The sequence below is a fragment of the Podarcis raffonei genome, chromosome 3 (genome assembly GCF_027172205.1).
Source record: "Podarcis raffonei isolate rPodRaf1 chromosome 3, rPodRaf1.pri, whole genome shotgun sequence".
NCBI lineage: Eukaryota > Metazoa > Chordata > Lepidosauria > Squamata > Lacertidae > Podarcis > Podarcis raffonei.
In genome coordinates, this window is record NC_070604.1 from 59,544,234 (window position 1) to 59,569,955 (window position 25,722).

Below are 25,722 nucleotides of genomic sequence, written 5' to 3' on the forward strand. Positions count from 1 at the left end.
TTTAAAAAAAAGAAGAGAATTGGATAAATGACTGTTTTGGAGATTTTCTTCATAGGCATTGAAAATGAGATGAAACAGTGTGTTCTGTTTTTTTAATTGTAATGTAGAAGGTTGCCTATGAACACTGAAGTATGTACTGTATTTCTTGCTTTAGAGAGAAGATGTAAACAAACTTAAATATTAATGAAATTGATGCATGGTTTTTGAAAGCAGCCCCCCCCCTGAATATACAGATACTAAAGCAAATAGATATGTAAGGAGGGGATTTATGGAGCACTCAGCTTCACTGCTGGTAAACATGTTGAATTTCAGAATAATGTCACTGTCAGTGAACTCTTTTGTTGTGTCAAAGCAAACTTTAATTGCTTCATTTACACTCAAGGAAAACATTGCACTCCTGCTACGGTTCTGATTTATCTTTGTTGAAAGACCACATGCAAATCATACCATGGGGTCGAGACAAGCTTCATTTGAATATAAAAGATTAATGTTTTGATTATTGTTTTTCATTGTACACAAGTAAAATGGAAGTACTCCATTCACATTTCTGCAAATTAACCCTGTTAAGCGACTCGCCCACCATTTACAATGGCACAAAGCTATATTTTATTCTTACTTTTGTGAATTTTGGGCCTGAATCTACCTATTCAAAATAATTGCGTGATACAGTTATATTGGGACTTTCCATTTTTAAAGGTGGTGGTGGTTGTTGTGATGTCAGAAACTCTGTGTGCTAAGGGTCAAACTGGATGTGACACTAAATGTATCATTAACAACTATGTCAGGCTTCTTAGAAATCTAATAGCTTGTTTGTGGACACCCTTCCCAATTTTTATATGGTCTGCAGCACATGGAGAAAGAAAGTTTAAACCTTCCCTCTCCATCTCCATTCTCATGAAAACCTCTCCCTGTGCTACTATTAAGCTTAGAGTTCCCCATGAAGATTCTCCCCATCCTGTGCTTATTATTATTTTTAAAAATTAAAAAGCCTTAGGCCTGGTTCACATATAACATTGTGAACATTATAGCATTAACTATTGCTTGCCTTCTTCCAACAAACTACATGCTGAAGCTATGGTTTGTTGTTGACTTGTGAGCCATGGTTTGTTTTACCTATAGCTTGGTACTACATGTGAACACAGCACCCTTCCTTAACCATATTTATTTCATTTCATTTTATTTAATAGATTTCTATACCACCCTTCATCCAAAGATCACAGGGCAGATTGCAGTACAAAAATACATACCATAGTAACAAACAATAACCCCCATCTCAATTTAAAAGGCCATAAATTGGCTAATTAACCAAAGGCCTGTGATAAGAAGAATGTCCTTGCCTGGCACCTAAAGATACTTAATGAAGGTGCCAGGTGAGCCTCCTTGGGGTGAGGAACCACATAAAAGGCCGATTCTCATGTTGTCACCTTTTAGATCTCTCATGGAGGGGGCACATGAAGAAGGGCCTCAGTTGATGATTGCAGGGTCCAGGCTGGTTCATACATGTAATATAACCTGCTACCAGAGCATATGCTACCAGAGCATAAACGACAGAGGTTAGGTTATTCCTGTACAGACAGGGGCGCATCTGGGTCACCTGCCGAAGCTAATGGAAGGCACTCCATGCCACTGAGAACACCTGAGCCTCAATTGACAGCAAAGGATCTGGAAGTATGCCCAAGCTGCATACCTGCTCATTCAGAGCGAGTATAACCCCATCAAGAGCAGGCAACTTCTCATCCATCTGGTCTAGAAAACCAGTCACTATACAGTTCCTTAGTCATATCAGGATCAAGCTTCATTTTATTGGCTCTCATCCAGTCCATCACTGAGGCAAGACAAGGGTTCAGCACAACCACTGCCACATTTGCAATAGTAGTAGAGCTGTACAATATGCTATCAGCATATTGCTGATGATGTAGTCCAGAACTCTGAATGACCCCACTTAGCAGTTTTCTGCAGATCTTAAACAGCATGAGAGATCATATGAAACCCTGAGGAAACCAATATTGAAGGCTCCACAAGGCTGAAGAGCACTCCCCAAGCATCACCCTCTGGAAATGACCATGCAAGAAGGACCAGAACCACGCCAAAGAAGTCCCACACGTGCATAACTTGGACAGCTCTAGAAGGATACCATGGCCGATGGTATCGAAAGTCTCACAGAGCTACAGTTTCTGAATGAAGCTCAAAGAAGGAGGGAAATAGAGAGAGAAAATGCTTCTTCGTAACAATACATCAGAAAATGTATCCAGTGCTACTGAGTTGGTTGCGAGTTGTACATTTTATGAAAACAGAATAAAAATATTTTAAAAACTAAATGCTTATTTCATTTTAAAATATATTAGCAGTTTAAATGGCAACACTGTCACAGAATTGCATAACTAACACAGTTGCCTGCATTCTTGGACTCTCCTTGGATGCACGGATACAGATTCTCCTTTGACTACGGGACTGTCACAATGCTCTCCTGTGCTTCAGAATTCACCACTGAACCACTGGCTGCCAATGATGTATTTGGTGTTATATTTAATGCTGTCTTTGGGAATCTAGCACATCAAAAGCAAGAGTTATGTCCTAGCCTTCCTCCTCATTTTTTTTTGAAGTGCAGATTAGCCTTATATATTAGCCATGGAAATAGAGATTTAGACATAAAAGTGAACAGTCCAAAAACATCAGCCTCTTTCTGTGTCAAAAGTAATGGTTAGCTACAGATTGTGAGAATAAGGCTAGGCTAGAGGGAACAAGGAATGAAGGGGTATAGCCTTCTGTTGGATGTTCCACGTAATACTGTAAGTCACCCAGGGTGGATGGGGAAATCCAGCCAGATGAACGGGGTATAAATAATAAAATAATTATTATTATTATTATTATTATTATTATTATTATTATTATTGGAACTGGGTTACTGTTTTATGCCCAATATCTAGCTATGGATGTGTAAAAGACATAACATTCTTCTTACCTTTTTAGGTCCTGGTGTACTGCAAGCACTTTGGGTCGGTACAGTGAGAAAATATGCCTTGGACTCTTCAACTTTATGGGTTTTAGGAGGTCGGGGAGGTGGGTTTGTGGCTTGATTTCCATATTTTCTCATCATGTAATACTGTTCTTCCGTAATCTCTTCCACAATAGACTTTGTTGGGAAACACACAATATCTTCTGCATGTTTGCTCAGCAACTGGAAAGACATATTTAAACGATGCACAGGAGCTTCCCAGATTTCTGTGGGGTTGCTGAAAGTGCTGATTAACAAGTACGAATCTGTTATTTTTTCTTCAAGCTGCAGACATGGAATACCAGCCAAAATATCCTCTTGGATGGAAAGATCCCTTAAGGAAACTTTGACTTTAAATGGAAGACGGAAATATTTGCAAAGCTCCAGAAGTTCATACTGTTTCTTATCATGGACAAGTTCAACAAAGCCCCCTTCCATGCACATTGGAAGAAGTATACTCCTGTGGGTTTCGTTTGGTGATAGAATTTGTTCACAGGCCAAAGCATTCTCTACTTTCTTCTTCCCCGGATCAACAACTTCACTTAGTTGGCACTCTGGAATTAAAAATTGGTTTCCAATAGAAACGGAAGATAGCCCTTCATAAGGTGACTCAAAAGCTTTGGTAGCTACAACATGAAGCTTCTCCTTCACACTCCTTGCTATTTCTAGGTCATAGGCAGTTGGAAACTCCCGTGGTCTTCTTTTGAACTTCCCTTTATAGCTGGTAGGAATTAAAAAGTGCCTTTTATAGGAATCACCTTTGATCTCAGATGCTAAGATTCTTGTTGCCTGGCACTTTTTGTAAATGACTATTTCTCTACCAGGACACAAAATATTATATGATTGCTTATTTCTGACAGAGCCTTCAATTACCGCAACAACGATAGGAAATTCATTGCACGTCCTTTCCAAAATATCTTCCATGGACAATGGCTGAAGGAAACTGTGAATATTGTAACAGTCAGTGACGTCTTTGACTTCAACATCTAAATCTGAAAGGAAGTAAACAGTCTCTTTTTGAACTGAAAAGAGAAAAAAAATTGGGTTAATTGATATTGTTGTGCAAAGGTCTACTATGTAAAAATACAAATTTCTTCTACATATGCGTTAGTAGTTTCAGGAGGCTCTTGGTGTATTAACTGTATAATCCCTTTAATGATTTCAGCTCAAAACTTATGAGAATGCTATCATTTTGCAACACTGGTTTCAGGAGTAAGATGTGTGCTTCCTGGCGGAAGGGCTCAAGAGCAAGGTGTGCTTGAGTCAAAATGGAGGGAGAAACAGCAACATTCCTGGAGCAGTTCCAAGTTGATGCTCCAGCAGAACCAGTGACAGATGGAGTAGTAGAACCAGTGGTTCAATGAAAAGAAGCAATTGCAAGCAGAGTACATGACAGGCTTCCTTAAATTTGGAGAGAAAAATGTGACTCCATGAGAGGTGAGAGCCATGCCTGATGAGATGCTACAAGGGGTTAAGAATGACCCAGGAGCCTGGCCTTGAGGCACAAATACAGAGGTGCCAACTTGCATTAAATATTGGGGGGCTGGTACCCCCCCTACATAATCACATGACACAACACCCCCCCATTTGAGTGACAATGCCCATCAACGTAGGGGGGCCTCAAGTATTTTAGGGGGGCAGAAGGGACCTTGTCACCTAGGAGTTGACTCCTATGCACCCATATGGAAGGGGTGGGTACAGTGCCACATTAAACCCTGTGGCAGATTAAACCCTAGGCAGTCGAAATCTCAGGGTTGGGGGGCTCGTGCATGTGTTCTAGTGGGTTAACACTAGAAAGCTTTATTGTAATTTTCTTTCAAGATCAAATCAATATTATTTTGATCTGCTGTCTTGGGGCCCTAAAAAGGCTGGTGCCTACTCTGCCTATTTGATAATTTGGCACTGGGTGGCCAAAGCGATTCAGAGTGTGGACTGGCAGCTCAGGGGCTTAGTCAGTAGCGGGGGATGCAGTCAGTAGCGATGGGCTGCCTAGAACCAAGGAGCTTCTGATTGATTTTGCCCCTCTCCTGTGGGAGAGGGAGAGAAGGAGGAATTGAAGTTTGGTGCCTGCTGAATCAGCGCCTGTGGAGGTGCCAGAAAAAGGGTTGCAACAGGAAAAACTGGAGGTGTGTGAGAACATGCAGGAAAAGCTGAGAGCATGTGTGCATGTGGAGCAGCAGCCAGCACTGGTGGGAAAGGCACCAGAGGAGCAGCCAAAAGAGAAGCAGGCTTCTGCTGAATTGGGTGAGATAAACTGCTCAAGATGGTCTTGTGGGGTGGGGACCAGTCCCAATACTGGAGGCTGTCCTTAAGCAGGCTCCAGCAGCCAGGGTCATGGGTTTGGGGGGCAAGAGCCACTGGGTCTGATAGGTGTTAGAACAATAATAATAATTTATTATTTATACCCCGCCCATCTGGCTGGGTTTCCCCAGCCACTCTGGTCGGCTTTCAACAAAATATTAAAATACAGTAGTCCAAACCAGCTTCCTGTATTCAGGAAATCACCTGGGAGATCAGCCATTTACCAAAGACAAAGGGAAGTAATGAGCCATTAGAAAAGCCAGAGAGAGGAGATTCTGTGCCAGGTGAGAAATTGGAGGAGCCCTTCTCTCATCTCTGATGTTTGAGTGAGTGAGCCCACTCTAAGCAACATTGCTGAGGCTTACAAGACTGGCATGGTTATTGCAAATCCACATTTTCTGTAAGCTTTGCACTTGGGTTGATGTGAAGAAGTAGCATTGCTGCTCTGGATAGCAGCTAAAAATTGATTAGTCCCTCTTAACAGCAGCTGTTTTATTTACAGAATGTGTGCCATGTCTGATACAGCCATCTCATGCGTATATATAGTATTTCAAAGAAAATGTGGGAATCCATTTTTCACAGTTCAGAAAGCAAATCGCTATCACATGAAAGTGAGTTGCTTCTAAACAGCACATTGTAGAAGTTGTTTAGAAAATATTCTCTGCGATTTCTATGTTGAATACACAGTGAAACACATGGATATTATTGGAAATAGGAAAGCTAGCGAAGCGTATGTTGGGACACAGGGCTGTGAAACAATATTATTGTATCTGACAAATAGCTGAAACTTAAATTTAAGGCCTAGGCCCTGCTTCTCAACTTTGGTGAAAAGCTGAATAAAAACCTTGATCTAAAACCAGAATTGCATATTTATAAACCTTTGGGCTCTGTGAAGCAAACCAGTGTCTTTCAAAAACCCACTTCCTTCCCCTCCTGAAACTCTCTGGATGTGTGTGTGTGCCTCTTTCCTGTTGACGTCTTTCAGTCACCATGGCCTAGACTGTGTTGTAGGCAAACTGAATATTTCTGTTCTGTTAATGTCTTGGTTCCTCTGCCTGATTTCCTGACTGGGAAAGACACAATTTATGGGAGCTGTTCTACATCAGGATGAATGCAAGTCAGAGACCTTTTGTTGCCTGAGGCATCCCCCCCACCACATCCTACATTTAAAAGCCGACCAGACAGACAGCTGGATCTTACTTCAACACATGAGATGGAACAGTGTTTTCCGCCACATCTGAGAGCAGCAGTAAGAACATAAGAAAAGCCTGATGGATCAGGTCAATGGCCCATCTAGTCCAGTATCCTGTTCTCACAGTGGCCAACCAGATGACTTGGGGATTCCAGCAAGCAGGACCTGAACAGACTAGCTCTGAGAATACAAGGCCATGTGGCACTCACAGCTCTGTCCTCCAACACTTCATTGCCACTTTCAGCCCTCCAACATCTGCCATCTGAGGCCACTACCTCACTCTGTCTAATGGTAGGGCTCTACCATGGTTTAACATTGGTTACAACTCATGGTTTGTCTGGAGTAAGGATGGGAGAGAAGTTCAATTCAATTCACATTTTATTTGCACTTTCTGAAACAACATGAACTGAAACACAATCACCCTTCAAAATTCTTACTTCTCTGAATTTCGGAGCATAGTTCACCAGGCAGTTAAGGTGTAAAAATATACACGTATTAGTAAAAATAGCATGGGGAAATGCATTATATTGGGGAAATTGCTTTGCCAAAATGTGATACTGTATATACAAAATGTGCATATTATGATAAATTCACACTAAAATGCCAATGCATTTTTATGGGAACTTAAAAGAAAAAAAGAAAATTGCAAACAGATATGGTAATATGGAGAACTGAACTTAAGACTGGAAAAAAGAAAAAAAATGAGAGAACCCAAAATGGAGATTTATCCACCCCTAGTCTGGAGGAAGCAAAACCATGAGCCCAGGTTTAGGTAATATGCTAAGCCAAAACATGGCTTGGCTTGGCTTATCAGAGCACAGCAGCAGAATGACTGAGGAGTGGGGAGCAGCAAAGAGCTCATGGCCTCCTCTCTAGTAGTCCATATGTTTCATAGAATCATAGAGTTGGAAGGTACCCCCAAGGGTCACCCTGCATTGCATGAATGCAGGAATTGACTTAGTATTATATGTGGACCAGGACAGTGAAGCCTGCAGCATGGAATGGAGAAATGCCTAATAGAATGATGTCAGGATGTCCTTCAATAGCCACATGTTCAACGTCACCTGAACTTGGTGCCTTAAAGGAAGCAAGTGAGGCACACAGCAGTTATTCAGCCTACATGACAGCACCTTTCAGGAATGATACAGGAACAAGTTTTCCTATATATTTTCTCTACATCATAGGTTCTCCCTTTTCTTCCTTGTGCACCTTTATTTACAACTCCACATCCACCCTCTATGTTTCCATATTATTTTGAGAACTGTGGCTCTTATGATCCCCACCAATACATAAGAACAGCCTTCTGGACCAGGGTAGTGGCCCATCTGTTCTAGCATCCTGTTCTCACAGGATACTGACCAGATACTTGGAGGGAACTTGCAAGCCAGATATGAGCACAGTATCACTCTATCTACCTGTGACTCCCAGCAATTGTTATCCAGAGGCACAATGCCTCTGACAGTGAAGGTAGCCATTGACAGGCTCCACGAATTTGTCTATAAGAAAATATCTAAAAGAAAACTCTTAGCACCAAAGCTCAAGGTTAAACACAGAAAAGGGCAAAGGAGGGTGGGGAAAAGCTACACAGAGGGAACTATAAAAGAATGAGCACCAAGGAGAATGAGAGAATCTTTTCTGAGAGGATAAGAAAGTCACTTTAAAAGATCTATAGAACTCCTGAGAATTTTTTTTTTAAGACCCTACTTATATCTACTTCAGACATTTAATTTTTTAAAATAAAAATAGACCTTTGTTACATGTTCAAAAAGGACTTGTCCCCATTGGGTTAAGAAAAAGAAGGTGGGAGGGATATTCACATAACTCCTTCTCCTCCCCCCCCCAAATGAACAATGGATCAAAGTAAGCCATTTATTCAAATTGTTTTAGGTCTTTCAGGAGGAAGACTAGGTTAGAACTCTTCTTCCCGACATCTAGTTTTTCATTCTCAGCACACACATTTGCAGTTTTCTGGTTTTGTGCAAAACCAAGGAATCAATATAAGGCTAAGCTCCTCCATTCAGGAGCACACCTGAAATAGTTAAGAACATGGCTGGAAAATAAATGAAAGCAATTGTAAATTCTCAATACAAACTTTTCAGATTGCTCTGCAATATTGCAGAATTTTATAATGTGGTTTACTTGTGCAGTTTTCTGGTTTTGTGCAAATCTGAGGGTTATGCTCTTCCATTCAGGAGAGCACCAGAAATAGTTAAGAGCATAGCCAGAAAAGAAACAAAAGCACTTTAAGGGAAGTAGCAGGAAGTAATGATTGATCCACCCACCTAAAAACACCAAAACAAATTGTCTGAGACCGTCAGTGAAGAATTTGCAGCCTAATTTCCCCCAAGTTATTGGACTATCCCAATATCAGGTATTTACAGGGCAGAAGCATCAAGACTGGTGCTCTTTGAAGGTAACGTTGAATGGTCCATGCAAATTAAATGAGAATGCAAACAGCTGCAAACACACAGTAAATTCTGGACAGTACCAGAAACTGTATACACACCATAGCTTTAAAGCACATTTCCTGGGAGCAGTGGTTTATCCCCTACAAACCTCCAATTTCCAGAGCTCCAATTTCCAGTACTCTACAGTTCTCAGGATATTTTGAGGGAACTGCAAACAACATCTGAAACTGATCTGTAAATCTTTCAGTTTCACTTTTGAGTATGTTGTTAATCAGGCCGAGATAGTTGACAAAGACAGTAATTAACTTACATTTCATCACTGCTTGTACTTCATATATTGGTGTCAGAACAATGCAGCCATCAAAATCCAGAGGAAGCAAGTTGGTAGAGTTCCTAGCTTTGCAGATATGAGTAAATGTCACTCTCCGACTTCTGCTCTTTGGGATTTTCCATTTGGCAATCTCTTTCAGGGTATAAGTCTGGTCATCTTCCCATTCATAGAAATCACCTTCTTGTGAAATTGGCAATACAAAGGCATGGAGTTGGCCATCCCTCATTAATCTACAGTGTACAGTCAATATCCCATTGCTGACTTCCACAGAGTTGAATATGATCTTCTCACCCCACTTGATGGTCAGGTTTTCTACTTTTATATCCTTAGAGCAATAGAAGCAGGGATGTTGCAGTTGTGTTGATCCAATCAAAACTTTTTTCACAATTTCTTCAACGCTAACGTACGGTGTTTTATCAGCCACTATCCTGCAAAGACCTTCAAAGGAACATTTTTATTCAAGAAAGGTGCCTTGAAATGATGCAAACATTAAAAAAGTATCCAATACTTAACATTTGTAGTTATAATTTCCTTGGTACCCAAGAATGGGGGCATTGGTTGGGGATGAAAACAAATTCATAAAATAATAACCTTGTAAAATGTTTGCAGTTCAAATTGCTAACATAATCATAGGTATCATCTGAACTCAGGATGTTTGTATAAAACCAGGGAAATGACATTTTAAAAATGATAACTACCTTTCAAAGAGCCATCTGTATTATTTCTCCTTTTATTTGTACAGAAATATATATGTCATTTGTGTATGTGTGTCTACTTCTCTGTGTGTGAATAATTTGTGCCAAGGGGAAAAAAGTGGATTGTAGCACATTTTCATGTGTGTTTTTAAAACTGTATCTAGCAGTGAAAAAACTTGGTTATCTATGTACGTATGTGTAAGTATATACTGGTAATCTTTCATCCCCAGGGCTGGATGAGGCCCTAAGCTACTGAAGATAATGGGGCCCTTTATATGTCCAGCTGTCCTTTGTCAACAACCAATTGTTGCTGTTTTTTGTGTTGAATATATGCTATATGGTCATTTATGGACCTAATAGGTATCTGAAGCCATTTGCCACTGTTGCTGCATGTAGGTTTTATTCTATTTGTTTTTTTATCTTATATTTTGGAAATGTACATCCAGGTTTTTTCCTTTTACATTTTTTGGGGGCCCCAAGAGAGTGGGGCCCTAAGCTATAGCTTGTTTAGCTTATACATAAATCCGGCACTGTTCCTGCCTCTTTCTGAATTTAACTTTATATATATAGTTGTTTTCTTGGGTGCTAAAGTAGTCAGTCCTTCTCCTCCCTCCCCCCTTCCCTTGTTTGATGGCCTGCGGAAAGGGAAGCACTTTGATGGGAGGCAATGGTGAGTGACAAGTGTTTGGTGGGTTATTGGTACTTTGATTGCAGCAATGGCTCAGAAGAGAGCTGAGCCAGTTTTTCCTGATTGTTAGAAGGAAAAGAGGAACCAGCTTTGGGATTCAACAAAATAATTGTGTTAGCATAGGAAGACTCTTCCCCCCTGTACACGCCCTGCTCCAGAGGGTTGGATGAACCCATAGAACAAATTTCAGGGGTGCATGGCGGGGGGGGGGGAGATGGGGATAAAGTTCCATTGCAAAAATAGAAATCCTTGTGCTGTTGGAACAATTTGCTTAGTGATATGAAGAATACAACCCATAGCTTTCGGGAGTATGCAACAATACTGGCAGATTAAGGTCTACGAGTCATATTAATTATCCTTTTAACAGGCACTATATTAATTTTCATACTCAGATCTAATACAGAAGTAAAAAAAAAGTGGGGAGAAGAAAATGATGCATAGCCAAACTACTAGCATGAATTCTGTGCTTAGGCAGTAGACCCACCTGGTTGTTCAGCTCTAATTGCAACATTGAAATATTACTAGATACAGCAGCTTCTGCAACTGCAGTACCTAAAGGGCATCTTTATTTCCATGTTAATCATACCCATTGGGATTGTTTTGTTAAAGCTATAACAGAAAGAAAATGTTCAGTACATATGTACATTTGGGTAGAGTGGTTTTCTCTTAGAGGAAGATTCAAAGGGAAGTTTAGAGAACATAGCAGTGGGATTTAATTTAGCTGTGCAATTAAACTATAACTTATGACTCAGCTGCACCATAACATCTCTTTTGAAGCATCTCTAACTGGAATTGCATGTTGCAGAGAAGCTGACACTGAATGCACCCATTTCTTGTTTTCTCTCTGTGTTACAATCGGTACAAAAGCTACTCTGGACCACACACATAGCAAGAAGAAAAAATGGCAGTGTGATAATGACCTGTATTTTATGGCATTACATAGAGGCAGAGAAAGGCAGAAGATGTAGGTGATTTTAATGCCAACATATTTTGCTTAGCATGTAGTTCAATCAGTATACTGTTGAAATTATAAGGAGTTTATTTATTTTTGTAATCCGCCATTTGTGTACAGTTATGGTTGGGTTATTGGTTTAACATTTTGTTTTTGTTGCATTTACATTTTGTGATTTTTATTATTTTGGTGTGCAGCACTTCATGCATCATACATGAAAAAAGAAACAAATAGCACATGGTTTCCCCTATTTGTAAAGGATAATTTTGGACAACATTAAATGAAACAATGTGCGTTAATCAAATAGAGTCTTGGGTGATTAATTCATGGGGATCAGTTTTAATCAATAAGAGGTTCAAACTGAGGGAAGCCTTGTTTATTTTATGATGTGGGACATTTAACTGCACAGGTCATGAAATGATCTATTATACAAACTTGTTTTGCTTTAGTATTTTTCTTTTACTTCAGAGACTGTGCACATTTTGTCCATCTCTGATATAAGATTGAGTAGAAAGTACCACTAATTGAAGTGCCTTCATTATAACCTCAAGCACATTGCAAATGAAACATACTGCAATAGGTACTACAGAAGTGTCTAATTCTGTTTTTATTTACTTTTTTGGTTTCCTTATCTAACCAGAAAATATTCAAACTGTACCTGGAAAATGTAAAGGTAGCTCAACAGTAGTGGAGCAGAAGCTAGCATCATCTTCACTTTCACAGTTGCTTGCCAGGACTTTCTTAACTTTTAATCCAACAACTTTAATCACGTCTCCAGTTGACAAGCAACATTCATGCCCACACTTTTCATAAATTGAACCTAAAGGAGAACATAAAGATAAACATAAATGTTTTATGGATTGTTCATGGCAGTTTACAAGCATTCTTTGTTACTCTTCCCCTCCTAGATTTCTGGTAGTTTGGTTTACACCGAAGGCACTTGCAGCCTATCTCCCCTTCTGTGTGGGATTAAATCACAAAACAGCAATTTCAGGTTGTGCCATTATAGGAGACTGTGAGGTTTTGTGCAGCAAACCTGCTACTTCAAAAGATGTTACTTTTGTTTTTTAAATGTATTTTATTGATTTTCAAATGTAAAACAACAATAAGAAAGATCAATTACTAATAAGCAACAATCAAGTCAGCATACAGAGCCTTGACAAGAAAAATGGAACATTAGCAGAAAGTTCCATCACTTACATTCTGATAAAACTAATCAACTAAATTTGTAGTTCCATAATACTTCTTGTTACCATGTGCAAAGATCTAACTTTTTGTGATAAGGATAGTGGCAGGAAAATGTACTGGAAAGTGTGGGTTAACATTTGCTTGAACACAACATCATCCTGGCAAACAAGTTGGGATGAATGCGCAATAAATAGGGCACCTAGAAGTACCCATGAATATTAAGGTAAGTTAGAACATAAACAACATTTCGAAACTTGCTAGTAGTCCATCTTCTTAGTTCTGAAAGTGTGAGGTGGACCTCAGAGGAGAGAAAGTGCAAGCTTCTCCGACATATTTTCTTCAATGTAGCTAGTATCTAGTTCAGAATTGGAACTATTTATCCACACAACCTGCTTCCGGTCCATTTCCTTTTTTCATCGTGGATGTAGGAACCAAATATTTTTAGCCTACATGTGTAGGCTACATGTTTTCCTCAAGCTTGCTTGATTTCTGTTTTTTTGAACCTCAATTTTATGGTATAAGAACATAAGAAGAACCCTGCTAGATCAAGACACAGGCCCATCTTGTCCACCATCGTGTTCTCACAGTGGCAAAGCAGATGCACAATAAAGTCTGCAAGCAGGACCAGGAACCTGCGTTCCTCCCTTATGGCTTAAGAACTATTGACCCAGTAAGATAGAAGTGAAGCAAAAACAGATGCATCCACACATAACAACAAAGTAACCTCCAATAGGGAATCAGTCTCTAACTGCTGCTAAACAGATGAGTGCTGATTGGAGTAAGTAAAAAATGGTGGTAGGCAGGTGGAGGTGGGGGTGAGTGAAACGCCCCCTAAGCCATTGTCTGCAGCACTGGTTTTATCACTTGTGATGTGTGTTATAAGCATTCCTCATCTTCAAAGGGCATTTTGTCGTGCATCTCAGAAGCTACCGTACATCCTGTTATTCTGTTTCTGTTGCCTTGTACTCTGCTATGCTGAATGATCTCACAATATTTGTCAAGGCCTGATCAGTCATGAACAGGTTACCTCCAAAGCTGGTGCATTCTCCTTCACTGGAGGTTTTTAAGCAGGGGTTGGATTGCCATCTGTCTAGAATTCTTTAATTGTGATTCCTGCATTGCAGGACGTTGGGTAGATGACCCTTGGGTCCCTTCTAGCTCCACAATTCCATGTGCCATTCAACACAGACAATCCTTGCCCATGCCACTTTGCCTGCTGGCAAACATTTTGGAATGGTATGCTCTGTGACAAGTGGTACCAATGAAATGAATAAATATTCTTGTCCGTTAATCATCTGCAGCATCTAAATAAGCTGATTCTCAGAAGATGCAATATGACAGGCTTCTGGGAAAGTTTCCTAGCCAGGTTAAGCATCACTTTTCACCTGATGCTCAGCCAGGGCTCCAGCCAATTTCCCCCCTCTTAGGTTCCTTCCCTCCTCCCAAGTTGTGAGGAGTTGTTAAGTCTCCAGGTCAACAGCTTTATCATGTCCCAACTGTTTCCTTTCTGCTTTCTCAGGCCAGGGAGCAGAAGTTGCTTGTCTTGCTTGCTGGCAGGCCCTGTTGACTGGTGCCCCAATTCTGCCTCTAAGCAGGTGAGAAACACAGGGTCCAGCAGAGAAGGCCTCTCCTCCTCTCAGAGGGGAGGGGTTGTGAGCCAGAGCAGCCTCCCGCAGGGGCAGGGAAGCGTATTTGGCTCCCTGCTCCTGATTGCTTCTGCTGCTGTGGCCAAGCCTTCCAGCCAACCAATAGGGCTGGCTGGTGGGTGGGGCTAGCCACGTTTAAACAGCTGCGGTAGTGCTCAGCTCCCTATTTTTTTTTTAAAAACCAACACAACAAAATAGTTTGAGAAACACAAACTGTTTCCTGACATCCTAGAGTGTACAGAGTTTTGAGTTATGAACCTTTTTTCTTTAAGCCTGTGAAAAGTAAGGAGTCAAAACAACCCATTGCTAGTAGCAGGTAATACTCAATGCATCTCATGGCATATGTGTGGGTAGAAAGCCATTTAGCAGCTACTCATATAAATGGACCATTTTTATCTCTTCCAGGTGGGTGGTAGGAAACACAGCCTCTGCTGTCCACAACATTCCAATTTCCTTTATGCTACCTGCAGCAGAAAGACAGGAACAACCTAGACTGAGCCTGCCCAGAAGTTCTTTTCCCTGCCTACTTTCCCTAGAATGCAAGGAAAAGTCTGGAATGTTCTTTGCAGACACACTTAGATCTCTCTGAGCTATTTCAAGAGTGGAAAGTAGGGAGAGGACTGGCAAGAGGCACATGGTTTCAGTGGGTACTTGCACATGCCTAGAAAAGTAAAGAGTGGGCAGAGTTCAGTCTTTCAAGATTTATTTTGTTTCTTCCTAGAACCCTGAGAGTCACCAGAAGCAGTCAGTTGCAAAAGAGTGCTGGAATTTGTTTTGAGTGCCAGAACTGAGCTCCCAGTTGCCATTGTTAAACAACAGGGAGTCAGGAATCCTTCCCAATCTGCTTCAGATCACCCAAAAGTCGATCAGGAAATCCTGAATTACCAGTTCCTGGCATGGTAATGACTTAGAAGGCAATGACTTACATAGAAGGGAAATAACACCTTTTGCCACAAGTGAAGAGATTTGCAAACAGTGCTTCTTCAAGGCAAGCAGAAGTTTCCAACTTGAGGGAAGCTAATCTGGGTCAAGGGCAATGGTACTTACTGAAACTGAATGTTGTTGGTCTCAAGAGAGAATGGAGTATGCTACTAGGGGTCAAGTCAAACTACCATGTTAGAAGCACTGAAGTGACCTCCCTGGGGCACAAGCCTAGGTAGTGTGTATGGTGGTTCTGAGCTACCCACACAACAAGAACCCCCTTCTGACATTGCTGGTGTGGTCCAAAGGAAAGCAGAGCAATACATTTGACACCAGCTTGGCTGCAGGAGTTGCCAGGAGGAGGCATAACAAGATGCCACCCTTAGGACTCCACTCAGGATTTGTGTAGGGTTTACTCCTAAGCCTTTGCTTTTAAGGTGACAAAGGTTCACACTCTGTCCCCATTAACTCCTTTCTCCCATCATAATCAGCAGGCATAAGAGGGGAAGGCGATGCCATGGAGCGGGAACAGTTTTCGGCTAAATGGCCACTTCCCCTTGCGGAAAACCTTATTGGGGCCATAGGTAAAAAAAAAGAAAAAGGTAAAAAGGTAAACGTAAAGCACCCCCGGATGGTTAAGTCCAGTCAAATATGACTATGGGATTGTGGCGCTCATCTCGCTTTCAGACCGAGGGAGCCGGCATTTGTCCACAGACAGCTTTCTGGGTCATGTGGCCAGCATGACTAAACTGCTTCTGGTGCAACGAAACACTGTGACGGAAGCCAGAGCATACAGAAACACTGTTACCTATTTATCTACTTGCACTGGCATGCTTTCATACTGCTAGGTTGGCAGGAGTTAGGACAGAGCAACGGGAGCTCACCATGTCGTGGGGATTTGAACTGCTGACGTTCTGATCGGCAAGCCCAAAAGGCTTAGTGCAGGCATGTCCAAAGTTCATTTTGGGGGCCTATTCCGGCCCCTTTGGCAGTTTTTGGGGTAAAATCCTAAAAAAACCTCAACAACTTCAACCTTAAAAAAAGCTCAATAATTTCAATCCTAAAAAATGTGGTGCAACAACTTTGGTTGGTCTTTTGGTCGGTCCTCATGGCCCTTCACTTCATCAAATCTGGCCCTCTTTGAAAAAAGTTTGGACACCACTGGCCTAGTGGTTTAGGCCACAGTGCCACCTGCGTCCCTGCTATTGAGGCCATATTCCAGTGGTGATGGGGCAGATCAAAAGTTGTAGGTTGTATCAGGAGTTGACTCTTACTATTTTGTATTTCAGCCTCGCAAAATCAGATGTTTCGACACCACTCCCACCTTATGTATATTTATGAAATAATTGGGACCTGAATTTCCCTATTTTCCTCTTTACCTCTTTTTCTCTTTTGTATTCTGTCTACCACCCGCATGTTACTCCACCCTATATATGTGTTTCTTTATAACATGCAAAAATTTCCTACATGCATACATACTGCAGATGTGTTTACAGAGTCTCATCAGTGATCCTGCCGATTCAGGAATGTCTATTAGACTGCATGCCATTATTTTACATTTTAAACTGCCTTGAGTGCAGAATTGACACATTGCCCATTACCACATGTGTGGTAAGTAAATACAAATGACATTACTTATGGAAATGTAGCCCAACTTCTCAAGTGTGGTACAGAATGTCCTGGATCAAGCTATTCATTTCAGTCAAGAAACAAAGTACGGTAATTTGAGCCGCCTGTAATCAAGTCATTTCCCTGGTATTGCTGACAAGGAGTGAGATCAAGTGACTTTTAAGATAACCCCTCATTTCCAGTAATATGTTAGGGTCTTTGCTATGCATGTAAGAATCAAAAGCACATTGCTGGAGTAGATTATGCTATGCACCATATTTCACAGTGTATGCAGAGAATAAAATGTAATGCATTTCTCATTGTCATCATGCAAAATTTCCTGTGTTTTTCTGCACAAAGAAAGCATGAAATCCATCAAAGACATAAAGGTAATTAAGCAGAAATACTGATTCTTCCTTTCAACTGAAGAAAGATGTTGCATACTCGTCTTAGAGGAAACTGGAATAATGCAGTCTATTTACTAGGATCAAACAATGCCCCTGAAGGCTGGAATTAAAGAACTTAGATGCCTTTGAATCCACCTTTTTGAGATTGCTACTTTGTTCAATAAGAACTACATTTATATCCCTTTACAACCTCTTTCCTGATTTTTTAAAAACAAATCCACATTAGCCACTGCTGTGATCACATCAAAGCAACCAAACAGTTAGTTCAATAGCTTTTCCCTCTGATTCTTCTAAAATGTTAAATGGGTGCAGGGTGGGAGAGAGAAGTATTATGGTGGTTTCTTTTTATGAGATTTTCCTGTCATTAAGTCTCCCAGTAATATTTTACTTTACCTGAAAGATAACACTGTAAATTTTAGATAGTTTGTATACTACATGAGAGGAAACAAGTTGTGCCTTCTATCACTGCATTATGACAGAATGATTGAGGTAAATATAAACAACAAGTGAAAACAATGGGTTTTAAAATACATTTATTTAAAGCTCTTTTTAGTTTGAGAAGATGTACTTTTGCAACGCAGGGATCTTTTAAGTAAAGGTATAGATTATCATTTTTTAAGCACTCATACTGCAATTCTTCATGTTTACTCAGAAGTAAATTCCATTGAATTCAACCCTATATATAGTACCCTGAAGAAAGATCAATCCTCAAAACTAGAGTGTAAAATACTAAAGTTACCATCCAGTTTACAGCTGCATGACGATGATTTATTCTCCTGTTTACATCCAGTGTGCTCCCACCCCACATTTTGTAGTGCAGCTCATCTGATACTCAAACTGGGAGTCACAGGTACTAACCCAACCCCCAACATTGTCTGATTCACTCCAAACTGGTGCCAAGGTTTTGCAGTCATTTGGCAGCATCTCCCCCCCAAACACAAACCCTCAATAATTGATGCTCAAGGATCATAGGTATCACTCCAAAACCCAACATTATCTGATTCACTCCAAAATTTGGGGGTTTTGTAGTTAACAGAGGTTTCTAGTGATGTTCTTAAATCCTGCAAAGGGGCCCCATCTTTTATCCTTTAATAAAACATTCACTGCTGCGATGCTAGAGCTGCAGGGGTCTTCCTCCAAGTCCCCAGAACCAGAGTGGGTGGTAGCAGTGCAGCTTGGACTCCCCTCCCCCCACATCCCTGTTCCCCATCAGCTCAAGGACAGTGGCCCTTTAAACAAAAAGGGAAATCTCAGAAACCTTGACACCTGCATGGCTCAGGGGCTCCATGAATCCCAGCTGCTGTATATTGCATTTACTTTCCAACACTGTGTCTTCTGCAGCTTGTTCCTTGCCATTCCTCCACTCCTAGTTGTGTCCCTTCCTATTTTTCTAGGAATTCGTTCCCTTGTGCTCAGTGGAGCTTATGTGATTGCAGCCTCCACGAAGGCATCTTCCCAGTGAGTGAATGGATCGGGTTGAAACAAGCCATATCACCTGGACCTTCAGCTGCCTATGTACAAACATACACACAGAGGGAACTCCCTTTGCGAAGGTTAGTATTGTACATATCTGTTAGCTGACTGCTTTTTGTTCAGGACATCCAGGTTTTGCAAATACCTACCCAATCCTTAGAAGAAGCAAGGGGCATAGATTTATCTCTCCACATGCAATAGTAAAACTTTAAATGTCAAGAGCTTTAAGCTATTTCTATCCTAGGCAAATCCTTTAAAAATCACTTCTGCTGTTTTTTTGATTTATTTCTCCCCTGATGGGTTTATGACACTTTCTGCTGTTTCTCATTTATCTGGCGGGTTTGAACTTTGCATGCAGTGACAGAGCTTTGATGTAAGTGCCATCATTTTACAGGAAAGAGTAAGTTGACACCTCAGAAGCTTTTTATTTTAGAAAAACACACACCTTTTTGTTTGTTTGTCTTGCTTCTCAACTTCAGAATTAGCTGATATTAAACATCATCCTTAAGTAATGTATAAGTGAATTAACCCCCTTCTGCTCCTTGCCTGCGTGTTCCCTTTGTCAAGATAGGGCCTATATTACAGATCCGGAAAGGTCTGACTAGTCTAATTTATACAAGCAGCTTGTTCAGGTTGATCTGTTTCAGGTGGATGAGAGGCAGATGGAAACCAAGAGATGCACAGAAGTGGGGTCAAGGGATAACATTTTAGGACTCATAGAAAACATTAGTCATTTTGGTGCTGGGAGGTGTGGGCGATGTGAAATAAGGAATCAGCAGAATGTGGGACAGTATTATGACATTTTGCAGCGATTTGTGACCTTTTGTTGTGGTATAACACCTTTCTTAAAGTAATGTGTTCTTGAAACCATGCAAAGTTTGCCACTGCAGGATTGAGACTCTGCTGATCAATTATATTTTACAACCCCCTCCCCCCACAAAACAGTTACTGAACTAAGCAATAAATAGAAGAAACATCTGCCGTTTATTTTATTCTGCTGGAAAAGTTATTTGGCACATAGAAAAGTAAACATTTAATTCAATAAACTGTGTGGCCTGTTTGTATGACTCCAACCCTTGAGAAAACATTAGATGACATAATATGATATTTAATTAATTTCAAAATGGCCTTGGTTTTTCTTTTTTAAGCAAAAATATTTTTAATAACCTGAAAGAGGAACTTTTAAACATTCTCTGCAGCCCAGTTAATTGTATTTCATGTCTTTTGAACTCAGTTGGAACTAGAACAATTTTAATCTTCACGCTAACTGGATTATAAACCTTGCTCTCTATTTTATTAAGCACACATTTTATTCTTGTACCTATTGGTCTTCATTCCAATAGTCTGGAGTCTGATTATTTGCCTGCAATGGACACCATCAGCCTGAACAATATTTATAATTAACTTTCTCTTCCCAGAGGAATTTTGTGGCTGCTCCTCTGTGTGTGTTCGCGTGTGTTTTTAGATTAGTTTTACCTCCTATACCTGCCACTTTTTTCTTAGTGCTGTTTAATTTTGTTGTTGATTGTTTAATTTTTGTTCTGTTAAAACTGTTGTAAGCTGCCCTGAGCAGAGCAAATGAAAAGCAGGCCATATTACATAAATGCTAAAAGCATTTTGATGCAAATGACACCATTTTACATCAAAACAACAACAAAAAAAGGTTAAAACCTCCATCAGCTTTCTGTCGCTTATTTTCACGTTCAAGCCTGACAAGATATTAGGCATTCCACATGTTGTTAATACTCATTTGTATTTTTCATGCATATGGATCTATGCAATATTCATAATTGCAACAGAAGTAGTTTTATGTCTTGATAGGAAACTGTCCTGATTTTTCCTTCCTGACAGACAACCAAGGGAAGACTTTTTTTCCTAAATAATTGGAATCTGATTGTGGAAAGCAGTTGAGGTTTGCTTGGGGGTTTTTTGGGGTACTGGTTGTTGCACAGACATTTTTATTTATTTCTCTTCTTGTATACCAGTTTTCACAACAACAACAACAACATAAAAAATGACATCCAGCCTGATTAAGAGTTCAGAAGCCTCTTCAGTATTTTGTGGCCTTTTGGTTGGCCCAATAAAGATAGTGCCTTACTCTGGATTTTGGAAAAGTAAAAAACTGGATTACTTTTATCCAGACTGTTTGCAATGGGGTCTCAAATTTGGTGCCCCCTGCCTCTCGTGCTCCATTCTAAATAATAGTTGTGAAGTCCCCTGCATTGTTCCCAAGGCTCTGCATCCAGTGCAACTAAACCAGTCGCATGCCCCTAAACGTGCCTCTGCATTTTGGCTCTTTGTCCCCGTGTATGCACCTAGGAAACCTTCATATTGTTGTTGTATTTTCTTAGCGAGTATGTATGTATGTATAGATAGATAGATAGATAGATAGATGATATAGATACGGTTTTGTGGGCAAGCCACTTCCTCTTTCATGTGAAATTACATGGTGTCCAAGTTTAAGGCCCAGTTTAAGAATTAGATAATCTTATATAGTCCATTTTTACCAATGCTGTGTCTACATGTTCACAGCATGTATAATATGAATTATTTCAATAAATGGCCCTGGGCAGCTCTACATTTCTCGAGGGAAAGATTACACTTTTTTGCTTCCCTGCCACTCGTTCAATTAACCCAGCAGAAAATTAAATTTACTTGCCCCCTGGAAATTTTTTGTATTGATATTTTTAAAAGGCATCTTTCTTCAGTGAAGAGATACTGAAACATGTATCCTAATCTCTACAAAATCAATGAACATACTATGTGCTTAGATTGCTAAATGTCAATATTTACTAAAATATTCTAGAAGAGAAGATATAGCGAAGTTTCAATTTATGTTAATCATATTTACTTTTTTATTGTTAAATACCTTGTTCAATCACTGATCAGAAAGGAACTAACAAATTATTATATTTGAGAAGCCTCTTTTCATAGTTGCTTCTCCTACTTCCTCCTCTCTCTTTCCTACAAAGATATAATGGCACTCAGGCTACAGTAATGGACAGTAGGTTTCTTGGCCAGGTCTGTTGGGCCATCTCATTCCTGTGTTGTATAATATGGGTGGGCAGCATGAAGGTTGGGATCTACTAAAAGTTGTGTGAGTGCTCTGCAGAGTAGATCGGCAAGGGTTTCTGACTCCTAATTGTTCAACAACAGATATAACAAAATGGCTTTGTTTTGTTTCCTATATTATGCTGCTGAAATGAAGACCAAGAGCCGTTTTTGCATCTGTTGAAGGATGGTGAGCATAGCTCAGGTCTAACACTGAAAACAAATTCTGGGGCTCAGAAAGTGTGCTCTTTGTTTCTAACTGTATGTCTTTTTTTGCACCTGGTTATCTGGTTGGCAGATCTTGAGGGTTCTAGTAAAAGAAAACAGAGCAGATCTGACAAGCTTTAAAGCCTGCTCCCCCCATTTTAAATCATAGAAGAATGTAGAATGGGGGAGAGAAATGTTACTCGTATGCTTCAAAAGTGAAATAATGCACATTGTCTAAAATTACCTCGTGCAGACCCTCCAAGTGTCTCTATTTTCCAGGGACAGTCCCATATTTACAGAAGTCATCCCAGTTTCTGATTTGATCCTGGAATATCCCGCTTTTCCTTCGGACACCCCTATTTTCATCAGAGAAGTGTTGGAGGGTATGGTAGTGGCATGGAATGTATGGGAAAATTCTCTTGAGAATCTCTTGCTTCCCCGCCTCTTCATGCTTTACATGAAAATGCAGTATAAACCTCAACATATGCTATTAAGCTTTAACCTGTGTTTGAAAACGAGGTCATATCTTGATAGAGACTAACAGTTGTTCACCTGCTAAACATCAAAACTGCACAGAGGACAATATTTCCACAATTTTTTTTAAAATAAAGAACATACCACTACATTTTATGGTCAGTGTTCATAGTAACTGAAGCAAACATGGGCTTCGTACAAAATAGAACAGTGAGAAATTATATTAGAAAATGTAGTTTCTGGGGCCTTCCTTTTATTCTGATGTGGTTTTGTGGTATTCTGAGAAGAGCATTCTGTAAAACATTATGGTCAGCGATGGTTAGTACTAAAATACAATATGGAATGAACGGGGTATGATGTTAGTTTCCTCGCAATAGTGTTAGATATGTGCATTCAGTTTGATGCAAAAAGCACTGTTGGTTCCATAGCCTCTATTCTTTTTGTCTCAGTGATCTCCAACTTTGCACAGATAAGGAGGACAACAGTTGGTGAGCAATCATTCTCCAAATGCTTTCCCCATAATAAAGACACCAAAAGCAATGTTAGAGCAAGGCACACATGCACACAGATTACAGTAATGTTGCACTGATGAAAATTTCATGCCAAAGCGGTTGCCGCCTCTCTCCCGTCCAACCGCTCCCTTATTTAAATGATGTGGGTGAAAGCATAGACACAGTGAAGGGAACAAAAATGTAAGTGGAATAGCTGCTTCCCCACGACCAGTTTGATGTGGCCTGCTGCAGACCCATTCTTAGTCTCCAGGCCACCCTTCTGAGAATTGCTTCCTATTTTGTGTCATTTGTGCATGAAAGAGGGAGATGGGGCAGTGAGTGAGATGGGTGTCTTAGCTGCTACACTGTGAGTGGGAAGCCTTGCAGTGATGCATAGGACAGGGAAAGAGAAGAGAAGGCAGAAGAAGAGATAAGACAGATCAAATAGAAAAATCAAGAATGGCCTAAACTGTGGGTGGCTAACATTTTTTGATCCATAGTCAACACTTTGAAGGCAACATGTAAAAGTGGGCATGACAAAAGAAGGGATGAATTTAGTGGGGTCTTGGAGGAAATACATCTTTTTATCTGGCTTCATGACATTGCAGAAGGGGACCCATGGGAGCAGTCAATTTTCATAAAACGACAAATTTGGTTGGGGTCTCAGGGGCCTACAAAATATCACTTGTGATGGGCAGGCATGGCCTTCAGACTGTGGGTTTGAACCTTGACCTAAACTATAATTGTTAGACACCTCTCCTACCCCAGTAATCAGTGCTATAAAACCTAATGATACCAATGATCTTTTGAAGGATGCACATTTTATTCCAAGTACTGAATGCAGAGATCCAGACGTGGGAACTGTATGCATAGCACCTTTGGAGGCTCACAGCCCTTTTGTGAATTGCTTTTCTTAGATCTGGGCCTTAATGAATTGCCTGACAATGGCTCATCTGCACCATATATCTGAAGCTCTATGATGGCACTTTAACAGTTCCTGGAGAGAATCCTGGGCACTGTAGTTGGTTAGGGGTGATAGAATCTGTACCATTGTGAGGTCAGCACCATTAGCAAACTACAATTCCCAGGATTCTCTTCATGACTTTTAAAGTAGTACAATGTATGTTGTGGATGTGACCTTAATGTCTCATTTCATGGAATTTTTGAATGCAATACTAACACACACACACCGGCCAATGCTGATGGCTAGGGGTGGGGGTAGTTTGGTAGGGCACATGGGTCTCTGTCTGTCCGCCTCCACCAGTAGAGAACAGCACTCTTGATATGCCATGATGGAGGGTCCAGTTAGGATTGGGGGGGGGCAGAAGCTTTAGATCCAATGGACCCAAGGCCCTGTGTATCCTTCACGGGACCCAGTCCTTAGGCTCATCAGTTACAACAGCAAACCTGTAAACAGAATCACATGCCCCCCCCAATGATATGAGCCCGGATTCCTTGGGATGTGGCAATAGATCTGCACTCATCTGAGCCCCTAAGGTTGGATTGCTCTACCTTAATAGCTTATGTATGAATGCTGGCTATGTCAAAAGCCTGCCCTGCATTATATTTGATTCTTATTTACCATGTTCTTACAGCACAGGGTCAGCCTCCTCTGTAACTGCTTCTCTATATCTATATTTAATATGTACTATAAGCGAACTTGCTAATGATGGCTGAATGTCATTCTCTTACATCTCCTAGCTATTCAAATACATTCCAGACACAGAGCTAAAACCATAGTCACCACTACTTACACCCAGCTAGAAATACTTTCTTAGAACAAACCTCACCTTCGCCATAAAAGCCAGACTGGATTTGCAGAATCCGAGGGAGAGAGTTTGGATCCAAGGAATGGATGAAATTCTTCAAGCTTGAGGCCATGGTCCGTGCAACGGCTAAAAAAAAAGTATTTAAACAGAAATACCTGGTAGGATGCTCTCTGTTACCTCTTGCACATAGAAAAAGAAAGGCCTGCAAAAGCTTTCTGTGGAAAGAGAGGTTCTTGAGCTTTCTCAGAGTGAAGACCACTTCCTCTGACTTCACGTTGGGTTGGTGGAAGGCAGTCATAGGAAGCTAAGAGAAATGCACAGCAGCACCTGGCTATATACTAGCTTGTGCTTGTGCCATTTTGGGCTACAGGAAATACAAAATACAAGTGGGTTTATGTCAGTGATAAAGAAAGGGTGGCGACAAAAGAACGTGCCAACTAGGATATGGTTTGGTACTTAATGCAGCTGCAACGATGCACACACAACAATAATACCTTGTCTTAAACCTTTGATAGTTTGACACTGAACCTCTGGAACATTAAGTACTGTTTTTTCTTCTTTTTTAAGGAAGCCACAAACTGTCTTTGAACAGATGAAATGAAACTGTTTTGCTGCTGCTGTTTTGCAGAATTCATAAGGGAAGTGAGATAGTTTAAAGGGAAGGTGCCATCTATAACCTGCAGTGGCTAGTCAAAAGTAGCAGGAATGTTTGTGTGCGCACAGTGGGCAGCTGATGAGCACGGAAAGGGTGCAGCTGATGAGGGGGTATAGCTTGTGATGCACCATGTCATTTCAGCCCATGAGGGAAGGTCGCTTTGACCTCTGGAATGTTGTTTTGTTGCCTGTGTAGACCAGGCCCATTTTGAAGGCTCTGAATTGTTTTGGTGAGAACAGGAGGCTTCCTGGTGCAGAAGTAACTGTTGGG

General features: G+C 40.6%; 1 protein-coding gene across 1 annotated transcript in view; it reads right to left on the reverse strand.

The window, feature by feature from the left end:
• THEMIS (thymocyte selection associated) overlaps positions 1-24,909 on the reverse strand; it is a 62,043-nt gene extending 37,134 nt beyond the window's left edge. Inside the window, exons 1-4 of the mRNA XM_053381863.1 lie at positions 24,819-24,909; positions 12,221-12,382; positions 9,207-9,665; positions 2,963-4,017 (exon numbers count right to left, since the gene is read on the reverse strand). Of these exons, the coding sequence (XP_053237838.1) occupies positions 2,963-4,017; positions 9,207-9,665; positions 12,221-12,382; positions 24,819-24,909 (1,767 nt within the window). The remainder of the gene's footprint in view (positions 1-2,962; positions 4,018-9,206; positions 9,666-12,220; positions 12,383-24,818) is intronic.
• Positions 24,910-25,722: the final 813 nt, after the last annotated feature.